Below are 14170 nucleotides of genomic sequence, written 5' to 3' on the forward strand. Positions count from 1 at the left end.
TAAAAGTTAAAAACAAATTTAAAAACTTCTCAAGGAAGAGCCATTTTTGCAGCAGTACTAAATCCGGCTGTGAACCTGTATTTTCATTGCCTGCTTTGGTCTAATCTGCTGCCAGGTGGTAGAACACGTTATTCACCTCAGGACATAGGATGTTCCTTCCTGCACCATACTGTATAATCCGCTACCTCCAACATTCAGAGGACCTAGATAAAAATAAATGCTTTGGCTCGCAATGCAGGAAGGAGTCCTAGATATCGTGCCCCTTCACTGTGTCCTCCTCATTCACTGCCTGTGTCACCAAGAATGTGTTTCTCTTTCTTTACAAAACTCATAAAGCTACAAATCAAAGAGTACAGGGAAAGAAGAGGTTCACAGCAAGTTGTGAAATCATATCTCGGTCATTTAGGCATTTGTCAGCTCAATAACCCACAGCTAAGGTTTGGGGAAGAATTTCTGGGATGTGATACAGTATGTGAGCTAGAGACCAAGGAAGCCACTGCCAAAGAGGTGTGAAATTTTGGAGGTGAATACAGCACACACCTAGCAGAGGTGGGGAGTTCAGAAGACAGACTGGCAAAATGAAGGGCAAGATGTTAAAGTCTTACCCAAAGATGCAGTGTACAAGCTAGGTGGAGATGACCCTGGTTTCGTTTGTTGGTTGTTGTGTTTCATGTCTGGGATAGTGGCATATTTAAAACAAAGGTGGAAAATGTCCTTCAAGATGAGATTTTAGGGCCAGGCGCAATGGCTCACGCCTGTAATCCCAGCACTTTAGGAGGCTGAGGTGGGTAGATCACTTGAGGTTAGGAGTTCGAGACCAGCCTGGCCAACATGGTGAAACCCTATCTCTACTCAAAATACAAAAATTAGCTGGGCATGGTAATGCATGCCTGTAGTTGCAGGTACTCGGGAGGCTGAGGCAGGAGAATCACTTGAACCCGGGAGGCAGAGGTTGCAATGAGCAGAGATTGATTGTGCCACTGCCCTCCAGCCTGGATGACAGAGACTCTGACTCAAAAAAAAAAAAAAAAAAAAAAAAAGAGCTTTTAATGCCCTATGGTATCCTATGTCGTTTCCTGTACTTAGTGGAGAACTCAACAAATGTTGGGATTGGCTATAAAATGGCTAAGAAGGTCTTATTAAAAAGAAAAAAAAAAGACTACATATTTTTAGCTTATCAGACTTCTCTAGATTGGGGTAGATAAACTATGACCTCTCAGTCAAATCCAGCTCAATCTCTGCTTTTATAAATAAAGTTTCATGAAAACATAGCCCTGCTCATTTATTTATTTCCAAATTTGCTATTACGTCATTACAAGAGCAGATTTAGCAGGAACTGTAAGATCCTTAAAGTGTAAAATATTTACACCCCAGCCCTTACAGAAAAAAAGTCTGCCAACTTTTGCTCTGGGTCACTAATCTGACAAATTTGAACACTGGGCAACACAGTATTGCCAGTTTTCATTGTCTTTTAGTAAGAAGAGGTCTCTGTGCTTCAAAGATGGAAACACTGCTGTAGGACAGAGGGTATGCAAACATTTTCAACTACACACATTTTCCAGTTTATGATCTGGATTCAGGATGGGTCGAGACTGACAAAATTTGTAATGCAATCCTCAGATGCTTGGGCGGGCCATACTTGCCTTGGAATAAGGATTACCATAAAAGCAAACACAGTTTAAAAATATTGTTTCCTTTCTAATTTTGAACCGTAGTCCTTTAGACCTCCTTTTATGATTCTTGTATAGGAAACTGAAAGACACACAAAAAAGTGTGTGTATTAGGGCTGTTAGTTTTGGATGCATAATGCAAGAAAGTGAGGAAAATGAAAGGAAAAATAAAATGGGTACAAGTTTAAGAGATGTCAGGAGCATGTGGGTGTCAGAAAGGGTCTAAGATAAGAAATACAAGTTCACTTTTTTTTGGGGGGGGGGGGCTTTCTTTTAGTTGTAAGACCTAAATCACTGCATTCCAGGGAACATAATTGTTTCTGAAATGAAACACAGTATCTTTACCCACGCTCTCACTAAGAGCCTCTATTCTTAGAATCCTAATATGAGTTGAAGGTGGCTGTTGTCTGAGCATATGTTTGGAACAGAATTGATAATAAGCAATGAGCTAGAAACCTCAAGAGCACATATTATTATATAGGTGATAACAAGGGAGACTCACCTCGCATAAGGGTTGGTATTTCTCTCCAATATTGGAGTCATTCCCTCTTAGAGGAAACCAGGGTAACTCGTTTTAACCACAGTTATTTGAGTAAGTCATAATGGAACAATTTTATAACCCTCATCAACCAAGATTCTGAAAGCCTTTGTGATACATAATAACTAACCCATTTATCAAGTATTTCCTAACCATGTAGTACATTCAATACATAGACTTTATCTTATTATCAAGGAGGCAGGCAGCTATTTCGAATGTTTAGGTTAATGGAAAATAGGCATGACGGGATAGCACAGTGATGAGTTTGGACACTAGGGGCAGTGGGCTTGGGTTCAAATCTCATTTCTTCTATTTACATGTGGTGTGACCTTGATAATTTGCTTAGCTCCTCTGTTCCTGCATTGACTTACCTTTAAAATGGAGATAATAATAATAGACCCTCACACGATTGCTGTAAGGATTACAGTAGTTAACAATGTGAAGTATTTATGACTGTATTTCACTAAAGGAAGTGCGAATATTCACTCAAAGATGAAACAAAGTTGTAGCAGTGGCAAACCTATAGGTGGAAATCTAGAAATCACTTCAAGGGACTTTAGTCAATGGTGTGTATGGTGCCATTGAAAGTTTGCTACAGGGAGGCCCGGAATGGTGTCTCAAGCCTGTAATCCCAGCACTTTGGGAGGCCAAGGCGAGATAATCTCTTGAGGCCAGGAGTTCAATACCAGCCTGGCCAACATGGTAAAACCACCCTTTCTACTGAAAATACAAAAATCAGCTGGGTGTGGTGGCACACGCCTTTAGTCCCAGTAACTCAGGAGACTAAGGCAGGAGAATTGCTTGAATCCGGGAGGCAGAGGTTGCAGTGAGCTGAGATTATGCCACTGCGCTCCAGCCTGGGTGACAGAGTAAGACTCTGTCTCAACAACAACAACAAAAGTTTACTACAGGGGCAACTAAATTTCAAAGCAAAATACTTTACTATCAGAAACCTAATCAAAATATCTATCTTGTCAAATTAGAAGGCCTAAAAAGCTGCAACACTTTTTTTTTTTTTTAATTCCTGGATTTCTCAAACTCTTTCACAATGCAATGATTTAAGTGTCTAACCATAAAATAATGTTTTAAAAAAGCTACAGTTGTTTTCTGCAATACTATGGTCCTCATGCTGTTTTAAATGTTAATATACTAGTTTACTCTTAGAAAATGTGGAAGCAAAGGGCATTGAGAGATTTCACTGTGCAGCTGGTTCATGAACATGCATCACATAACTGTAACTAAATAAAATACATTATAGTTTAAAAGTTAGAAAACATAACTAAGTAATGGAATCATGCTGTAGATTCTATGTGCTCAGAAATGCATCTGACATTCTTTCCAAAGCTCAAGAGACAGAATTTGGAAACCTCAGAAATACCCTGTTGATTGCCAATGTTAGTAAGGGAGGAATATTTAGCCACTCAATTCTGAAGAAACAAAATTAGTCAAAGCAGACATTCTCATGAAGACATGGTCATCACTTTTGTGGCATTTCCAAACAGAACAATCAGGAGCTCTAATTTTGTTTCACTATCCTCATGTTGCTGTTGATAGAACCATAATACATAAACTTCATTTTATCCATGCCAGCTAAAGCAAAGGTGTCCTTGAGGCAATAAGGAAACTCCAGTCATGCTAAGCTCCACAAAGGGGCATGTCAAAATTCTAAAACTTAGTGCTTTGATGAGTGTTGAAGAATGACTGGCATGCTGTAATAGAAAGAAAATGTCTATTTTCAAACAGATTTGGGTTTGAATATTACCTCTACCATTGATGTGCAGGTATGTGACTTTGAACAAGCAAACTTAAAATCCCAATTTTCTCAACTGTGAGATGACCAAGGGAGTTTCTGTCTAACAATAACTCAAAATGAGATTTAAATAAAATACTACGTTTTTATGGACCTAGTATCGTACCTGGGCTAGTGGTGTGCTAGAGCCTGTTTATGACAACTGATTGCAAAATTTTTAGAGAATTTGGCCATTTTAAAAACATGGCCATTTTCAAAAGTTAATACATATAAATTTACAAATATCATAAAAAGAGATAATTAAAAAATTAAAACCCAGCACTTCCTAATTACTAAATTTTACTATTATCTAGTATCTTGAGGTTCTTGAAGTCGATGGTATACATATGATGAAAAAGCCATAAAATTGTGTGCTAGTGAGCACATGTCCCAATTCTGAGTTTAGGGCTTTCATGTTGGTAGCTCGAAGTCAGCCATGGTGGGAATGGTTTTACGCTATACAGAAACTGGAAAACTACAAACTAGGGCTCTGTGTGTGTGGGCTGGTTTTTAAATATTTATCGGCAAGCAGCTGCCTCATAATCAGCATCGCTTCTTTTCCCCCTTCCTTTCATTTGCCTTTCCCTCCTCCTCTTTCTTCACCTTTCTTGTTTCCATCCTGCTTTCATCAGAAAGTTGTTCTTAGCCCACAGAGCCATCCATTTCCTCATTTTTGGCCTTTGCTCCCTTACCCTTAAAAAAACCCAACAGCTACCCTGGTATGACTGAAAGATCTCATCAGAAAACTACAGGTCTTGATATGCTTTCTTTTTTTCAGATGAAAAATACAGATTTTTCATCTTTAGGCATGTTGAACGATTAACTGGGCACTTCCTTCTACTTTTGTCTCAAATGTAGGCTCTATTCTCAGAACTGAAGCTATCATGTATGGTGCATTCTCTGGAATAAGAAAAGAATGAATTTAGGTGCAAATTAAAGGGTTGGCTCTCTAATGCTTCCATGAATTAAAAAATAAAGTAAAATGTATATCAGTTTACTCAGAAAGAACAAAAGATAATCTTACCTCGAAATATGCATGAGGTGGAACCAGTGAGTTAAGAAGTTTTTTTTTTCCCCTCCTCAGATGCCTTGCTGAACACATTTATATTTTAATACGTAAACATAAACGAATTTTATGATAAAACATTTGCAGATTTCTATAAAATTCCTCACCAATTCAGCAACAGGCACAGATCTACACAGCAGAAGTGATGCCCCCTCACTAGCAATCCCTGAAAAAAATCTTCAGTCGATCTGCTCCTGAAGAAAAGTTTCTGACTAGAAGACTGATAATTTATGAAGAAAACTCTGGAAATTATCTTTTACATGAAGTCCCTTTAACAGTAAGCCCATTTAATCATACCAAAAAAAAATCAACAAGGGTTTCTTATTGTCATTGATCAGAATGCTGTTTGAATATAATTATCAGTAGTTTCCCACTGTAAATTTTTTCTCATGTCAGGTAAAAAGCATAACTTATGACTTCCAGGTGCAAACCAGTTATCAGCCTTACAATGCGACTGAAAGTTTGTTTTGCTTCTTTGTGAAGTTCCCTAGGGGTAAGGTAAAAAGTACAGACAATAGGAGAGTGAGAAATAAGGGCAGAGGATTTCAAACCACATGTTACAAACAGAGAACAGAATCACAGAACAACATCACGACAGTGGACCAAGACAAGATGGCAAGACCGATGCATCAAACAAGAGACACATGCTTGACTGCTGTGCCAGGAAAAGAAAACACGAGAACGGAACTGCACAGAGATGCTGCGAGAGCAGCTGCCATGACCCAATGGAAATAATAATCAAACGAGGACCCATGAAATTATAACTACAGAAGAATGTTATCCCCACAGCTCATACACTGGACTTGCTGGGTTAGCCTGGATGTGTCACTTGGATGAAACACAAGATGCTGTCATGCACTTGTGATGGAGGCCACGGTTAGTTGATTAGCTACAAAACTGTCACTGCATGCCACACACAATGATCCTGGGCTTGTCCAGACAGAAATAAAAGATACAACAAATATTCTATATCTGCAATAAAATTCTTTTTATGCCATCTGAAATTTGTGGAGAGGGCTGTGTTTCTCTGTTAGTTGTTTCTATATGTTTTTCTTATTTTTTCTGGCTCTTTTATCTTTTCAGTTAATTACATTGTCATAAAGGAGAAAGTAAAGGTAAGGGGTCCATGCAGATATGGGGGAAAATAAAAAGGAAAGAAAAGGAAATTAGAAGGAAAAAATATGCAGATATAGGAGGAGGAAGGGGGAAACACAGTATTTCATTCTTTTGTACACAACTTTCTTGGATTTCATTGGGGTTTGTTTTGAGATAAATACTGGAGGGATATGCTGAAAGGGGAGGAATTCAAGATTAGGATGGCAAGAAAAGATTTTTTTGCCTTTTTGATTTGTATATCTATGTATCTCTCAGTATTTGAAAATAATGATTATAATTACTCATAAAAATATAGCAATGAGTTAAAAAATAGCCATAATGACCAAAATACTAAATATGAATCAAAACAAAATAAATTCAACCACCAAAAATTCATGCGGCACAAGATGAGGTGAAACAACAAAATGTTCTTCAAATATATACAAGGTATATATCTATGTATATATATACACAGGAATGTGCATATACGGATAGATATATCTGTATAATTTTTTTCTCTCCACCCCTCCCAAGGATAACTGAATTATGAGTCACCAGTACAATTATGACAAAGAAATCCTAAAGAAAAACCAACATGCGTTGTTTGCCAAGTTAAAACAGTATCATGCATGTCTACGTTGACTGATGCTGGTTAAGAATGATGGCGTGAATTTCTGTGTAAACACATGACTGATGGTAGGGGCTGTTAATCTCTGCTTATGTTAGTCTAATATCACTTATACTGTGTCTATATATATATGGAGTGACAGGCACTCTATGATTTGCATATATGCCTATCATATATATACACACAGTATGTATACTTGGGGCTTGTGGAAGAAACATGTAGAAGAAGAATAATAAAATAAATCCCATAAAAATGCCTCTTTTAAAACCCCATCCCTCTTTATTTTGGGGGACTTGCTTAATGATGTCATTAAGCTCACTCCTTATCTACCACTTGCATTGGCATTTGGAATCAGGAAGTTCTCATGAGTTCAGACCGAAATTCTCTCTTCAACATGTCCATCCTTTAGCCTATTACCTAAAAGGGTTGTGACAGTTGACCGTACTGTAAATGTGAAGACCTCAAAAGGGTGTTGCTTGCTTTCTTTACTGAGCTGTACTAATTCTTTAGTCATAATGAGAAATTCTGTGTTACCAAACTAAAATACAGAAGAATGCTCTTTGGGGTTAGTTGAATCTGTCAGTGATTGGTATCATCTTGTGTGATTTTTTTTTTTTCCTTGCTTATCCTTGATAAGGTACACTGTTCACTGAATTGGAGTACGCCAACATTCGCAGAGTGCTGATGTCATGGGCATTTCCATTCCCTGTCCTCATTGTTCCTTCCCTACCTTTTCTTTCCTTTTATTACTATATCTGCCTTTCTTAAACTGAACTTCTGGAAGCAATATTTCTAAAATAAAATATTTTTGTTTTCCCAGAACCTATTCCAGTGCCTACATATAATAGTTACCTAACATGGGTTACATATATATGAGATTTATCAAACATTCAGATAAGAAGTATATACACTCATACATTGATTTCATGGATTCTTCTGCCCCGCTCTACAATCTACCAAAAAATCTTGGGTAATAGAGTTGAACAGATTTTTTTTTTTCATTTTTATTACATGTACTTGCTAGAAACTCCGTAACCGTCAATCCATGGGCCACATATTTTAGGCACACCATTCCTGAGCCTAAAATGCAATAGCTAATTAGTAGATCTTTCCTATTCTTATATTTTCTTATCCTAATTTTCAAAGCATTTCACCATTAAGGATTTAAAGTTACTGCAATTGCTTAAAAATTAACTTGAGATGGAGTTGTTATTAAAAAGTGATATAACTGAGTGGGTTAATAAAGACAAAAACTGTATCATTAATCTGGAACATTATGCTCCCATGAACATACTCTATTAACTTGTAGATCCCATGAACATACTCTATTAACTTGTAGCTCAATAAAGGCAGTTGAAAAATGGATATGATTTAGCCTAGACCTAAGTATGTGAATAACTATTTGCTTTTCTGTGTATTAGACACATATTATAACTCAAATTTTAAAATGACTGATGTCCATAGCCAATAATAGTGAATTAAATTAAGTAATTTCCCATTGATGTACAGTTCTCTTCCCAAAGCTAAAACACTTGTCTTAGATTATTTCTATTATCCCTTTGGTCAAAGTGTTTACGTGGATCTGGGCCTTTTACCAGAATTGATAGCATTTACATATCTATTGAATTTACAGATCAGTTATACTCCAATATTCCTGTGGCATTTTACTTAGATATTTATTTTTCTACTAGATTGTGAATAGCCATTGACTAATGAAATTTTAAAATTATTCTATTTGCTAATGAGTTTTTGTGTAGAAAAATCTTTCTCAAATGAATAGTTAAATAAAATTGGCTTATTTATAGCAAAAACAAATAGGTTTAAAACTTTAAACTTGACAAAGACACTAATGACAGAATGTATTTCTATAAATAAGATTTTAAACATTATGTGTAAGGCCAACAATCAGCATATTGACTCGTTATCTATAAATTCTGGTAAAACCGATTTCTCTTTATCCTTCATTAGAAAATTATTATCCGTTCACATTTCAGCTGCATGCATATTCTACTATGTTCCAGCAAACAAAAACTCAAATGATTTGGTGAGCTTTTAGTAACTCAGTGCCAGATTTCCAGATGATACTTTCCTGAGGCATCTCAAGCTGATAAAGATTAAAAATCCAGTTTCACCTGGTAAATACTAGACATGCTCTTGGTGTGATGCTAAATTTAAATTTCAGTCAGTTTGGGTTGTATATTATAGTAGGGCTAACAAAGAGGAACTAAGTAGCAGAACACCAAATACAAATGTGAATACTGTAGGTTTGAGGAGTAAAAATACACCTGAGGACCACTCTGAGCATAGCAATTATTTTGTGATCTCATATTACTGCCATTAGTTTAAACATCTTCAATCCAACCATTATGAAAGCTGTTGAGCAGTCTTATTGATGGATGGATGTGTTTCATTTTCACTTCCTTTTACTGTCTGCCCTCTGGTGGAAGTGCTGTCCCTTGAGATTTAATCAAAGGACATTTAAGAAAAGTAAAGGCAGAAAACTAGGTAATTGACAAACTGAAAATGTATCCCTGGATAATGACTGGATGGATCAATTTGGTTAAGTATGGCCATGCCCATTTATCAGGTATAAAGTTATAAAAATTTCCCCCCCTCTTTTCTGTGACCTCTTGCCCCTAAGACTTTTAGAATCTTGAAACTATAAATATGTAAAGTACAGGAAGTTGATCATTTCTAATTATATGAGAGCTAATCTAAGAATACATTTGTACTATTCTATTTCCAAAGATGGGAATTCTAGGGATTGCAGCAGGGGTAAGAGAAAGAGAAGAAATAGAAAGTGAATTTTATTATTTTCTTTGAATTTCAGAATTCATTCCCACATTTTAGATAACAAATGTAAATTTACTAATGATCTTAATTGCTATTTGGCTTCCATTAATCTCAGGAGGTTATCCCATTTCCTTGTGGTTATTTGAATGCTCCCCAGCTCATCTATTTTTCTTATTGGATTCAAAGAGATAAAAAGGACAATGAAATATGAGTTTACTGCACTATTTAAGATCAATAGAAGTGCATTTGGAAAGGAAAAATGTTATATGCAAAGAACGAATATAAAATATTAAATAGATACCGATTTTCTTTTGTGAAGAACACAACATTTAAAAATCAAGAGTTAAAACTTCGACCCTCACCTTTAGATAGCTATTCAGATACACTTCTGAATATTTTCATCTGATGCAGATGGTAACTTTATTGTAACTTTATTGTTTAAAAGTTCAATTCTGGGTTCTTGAAGCAAATATCCAGATAATGTGACTGTATCTGTGACTGATAAAAGAATCTAGTTCCCAGAAAAAGGTAGGGATAGGAAAAAGCAGAGAATAATTTTCTTTTAAAAAATGTAGGTTTTGGCTAGGAACGACTCGTGTCTGTAATCCCAGCACTTCGGAAGACTGCAATTTGAGAAGAGCTTGGGCAACATGGCGAAACCCCATCTCTACCAAAAATAGAAAAATTAGCCAGTCTTATAACCCAGTCTCAAAAATTTTAAAATTAATTTTTAAAAACGTAGGTTTTGTTAGGGCAGCCTTTATTATATGGAATCATAAATTTTAGATGATTCAACAGGTTTCATTTTAGCTCTTTAAGGGGAAATGAAGTTAGAAATATAGAGTTCTCTGTTTCAAACTAATATAGTCAACAAATCCTAACTAAACTTTTATTTCGTGCCTTGTTCTCATGATTTGGAAATTACTTTTACTCATCTAGATATTTATCAGCAAAAATATACAGTGAAAATTTGACTTCCATTGGATTTGCAAGGTTTCTAGACTCCTATTGACCAAACTCCAAAAATATTTAAGTTGTTCCTAAATATTATAAGATTAAGCTACACCAAACCATGGTGAACCTTAAGCACAAAAGTAAGTTCTGAGAGTGAAAAGTGATTGCTTACACTGAACTCAAACCCAGCAGTTTAAAAATCCAATTTGATTTAGAGAAAAAAATAGATTATTTCATTTAAAATTTGATGCCCACATGAAAATAAAAATTGTTGAATTACAGCATATGCTAAACTACCCATATTTATGAAACGTAAGAGCTTCAAATGGAGGTGAATTAATCAGGAAGTAACATGTAGAAGTTAAATGCCTCATAAACGGAGACAGCTAAAAAGTAATAAACCTCCTAGCAAAGTGAAAGAAGATAAAGTAGTAAGTATGACAGAACATGGCCAAGGAAGTTAGCCAGATTTAGTGTGGTTCCATCAAGCACAAGGCCTGGAACAATTTAGAAAGGGAAGCAGTGAATTAGGCTGTTCAAACCCAGAATTTTAATCTTAGCCATAACGGGGAATTGCAAGATTGGTGATTTATGTCAAAGTTATGTAAAAATCTCCATTATCTGTTGCTGCATGGGCAGTAGATCCCTCCTCTTTAGGCAGTGCAAATCTTGCCCAAGAAACTGGTTTCCAATTTTAATCTGTATTGTTTTTGGAAAACGTGCAGGCTGAGGACATACTTCTTATGTGATGAAAAAGACGACCTGATAGCTCTAAGCAGGTAATCCCCATTGGTGCAAATCAGGTCCTCTGGGCAAACCTCTTCACTCTCTGCATTGCTAGGAATATCAACCTACTTCTTGTATTAAATATAACTCTGACATCTTTCCCTCTGTATCCAAATCACTCACCAGGAATACTTGAGGGAGTAAATAAAATTAGAAAAGTGCAATGCTCATTCTTCAAATGTGATTAGTTGAATCATCACAGGTGGAGGAAATCAGTATCAGTCTCCTAGAGCTACATGTTAGCTCTTTCAGGGTAGAAGTTCTGTCACTTCATCTCCTCTTATGGTCCCTTATAGAACGCAACAGATTGTTTTAAAAACTGTATCTCCCCTCCGGCCAAATGTTATTCAAGGAATGCTGGTGTTGAATTTCCGTCCCCTGCTTTTCAATCAGAGAAAATCAATTTAGTTTGAGGCCATTCAGGTTTAGGCCTGTTCAAGTCTCATACCAAATAGCAATATATACCTATAACCTGGGGAGCTATAGATAGAGCTTGAGAATCTGAAGCTGAGAACTGGAAAAGCCCACTGCCTTATTATGAAGGGTGCTATAGAGATGACTTTCTGAGGCAGGGTGAATAGTTGAGGAAAGATGGTGTTATTTCAGAATGACCAAGCCTCAGTTTTTATAAGCCTTAAAATCTGCAGATTTGATAAACATTGCTGCATATAGAGATATCACTGCTAAGAAAGGAAGAAAACCATTTTGAAGGTCAAGGCAAGAGGGTATCATGAGGCCTGGAATTCAAGACCAGTCTGAGCAACATGGTTAGACTTCTGTCTCTACAAAAAAGTAAAACAAATTTTAGCTGGCATGGTGGTGCGTGTAGTCCTAGCTACTTGGGAAGCTCAGGCAGGAGAATCCCTTTAGCCTAGGAGTTTGAGGCTGCAGCAAGCTATGAACATGTGACTGTACTCCAGCCTAGGTGGCAGAGTGAGACCTTATCTCAAACAAAAAAAAAAAAAAAAAAAAAAAGGATAAATATAATTAAAGGCTAGGTATCTTAAACTGTTTGCCACAAAATAAGCGAATTTAATCTATGTGTTGTGGATTGTGTCATATTAATACATGAACCCTTAATATCTAGCACATGCTTAACATAAACAGTTGACTCTCAAAAATATTTGCTGAATTATCCTAGGAGTTAGATAGCAAAATTATTCTAACCTCTGACAGCTTATTTTTAATAGGAAGTACTCAAATCTAGAGATACATTGTATCCTGCCTGAATGTTCAAAAATATTTATTGAATGAATTAATGAATGAATGAAAACTGAGTTCTGGTTTAGTTTGGCTATATCTGCCCTTTTAGGGTTAAAACCTCACATAGCACATACAGATTATTATTGCCGAATAATCTGAAAATAATTCAACCAGGTCACATTTGCTTTCCCTCCATCCAGCTGAGCTCCCAGTGGAACAGATAACACTGCAGAATGGAAGGCCTATCATATTAATAATATGCCCCTGTGTCATGCTAAGGGTGTGAACCCATAGAACTTCCTGGATCCAAAGCCACTTGCAAGAAACCAAAGCAGTCAGGCTTCAACAAATTTGAAATCTTGTAAATCAATTAGGGGTAAGAAATGGAAGGTTTTTATTTTTATTAGATTATTTTTTCATGAAGCTTACATTTTCTAGAAGTAGCAAAAGAGAATTTTTAAGGACTCTCCTTTTCTTAAAAGGAAAAAAAAATGGAAAGCCCAAAAATTCAACTGGAAAGTTTTATATTTATTTTAGTCTTTGCAGAAATAAGATCCTAGCCCAACTTGTACTTTTAATTCTAGTAAACATACACAGAAATTCGATGATGTCTGTTCTCTATTATATACATATAAATGTTTAAATTATAGTAAGTCTCAAAACAGATGACTGGGAAAAGTTGATAGGAAATAATCGGGGACCACAATTGCCTGCTGGACATTATCTCATATATAGCTCACTATAAAGAAAAACCATAAAACATCAAAATGTATCTGGGTCCAAATGGGGAACACACTGAAGCTTCTGATTGCTAAAGTCTTCTCAACTTCAGCACGGTAGATACATTTTGAAGCATCACAGCTGTTGACATGGCATGGAACAGTACTAATTTTGTGCTTACTATGTTGTTGCACAACTTCTGTAGACACACAGTTAACAAAATTAGTATAAAGATAATACCATGTTAACTGCTGTTGAAATCCCATGGAAAAAATATATATATATGTATATATATATGTGTGTATATATATATATATGTATGTATATATATTTAGTTCTCTTAGCTCAGAACAAGTAGTGAGTTTTAAGTGATATTTACCAATCTTTATGGCTCCACTTACCAACCTTTAAGCTCCTCCATAGGTTCATCCTTTTTTGATGTCATTCCAACATACATTTCCTCACGTTCCCACCCTCTGTTAATTTCATATTTCAAATTTTATTATTTCAAACCAATAATGCCACTGGCTGCTACACATTTGCTGCTCCAGTGGTAAATCTGGGCATCTGCTTGCCCAATGTTAAGTCATATACCATTATTTTTTTGTTAGCTATCAAGAGACTGACTTAAAATTTTTCTAGGATCTTACTGCTCCTTCCATGGGATTTGATGCCTTCATTGATATAATATTTATATATGTATGCTTATACATATATAGATATAAAAAATATACACACATTAACACTGTAATCTCTATATAAAACACATGTATAATCACATATATGTATGTATTGTTTTTTGCAAAAGAAAAAAGCAAGCAAAACAAGACTGACCTGACCTACCTGTACTCGGCTCACATTCAACGAAGTCTTCATCATCACTTGAACATTCAGCAGATGAAACAAGATCATCTGATGTTGGCTGTTC

General features: G+C 35.9%; 1 protein-coding gene across 35 annotated transcripts in view; it reads right to left on the reverse strand.

Moving 5' to 3' along the window:
- NRXN3 (neurexin 3) overlaps nucleotides 1-14170 on the reverse strand; it is a 1684741-nt gene that overhangs the window by 43270 nt on the left and 1627301 nt on the right. For 27 of the 35 annotated variants that reach the window (XM_074392932.1, XM_074392912.1, XM_074392933.1 and 24 more), the window contains one exon: nucleotides 14086-14164. In XM_074392932.1, coding sequence (XP_074249033.1) covers nucleotides 14086-14164 — 79 coding nt within the window. Of the gene's footprint in view, nucleotides 1-14076; nucleotides 14165-14170 lie in introns of all 35 variants that reach the window. The other 8 variants (XM_074392931.1, XM_074392920.1, XM_074392915.1 and 5 more) reach the window with 1 other exon arrangement.

Source organism: Saimiri boliviensis, chromosome 2, assembly GCF_048565385.1.
Source record: "Saimiri boliviensis isolate mSaiBol1 chromosome 2, mSaiBol1.pri, whole genome shotgun sequence".
In the NCBI taxonomy this organism is placed as follows: Eukaryota; Metazoa; Chordata; class Mammalia; order Primates; family Cebidae; genus Saimiri; species Saimiri boliviensis.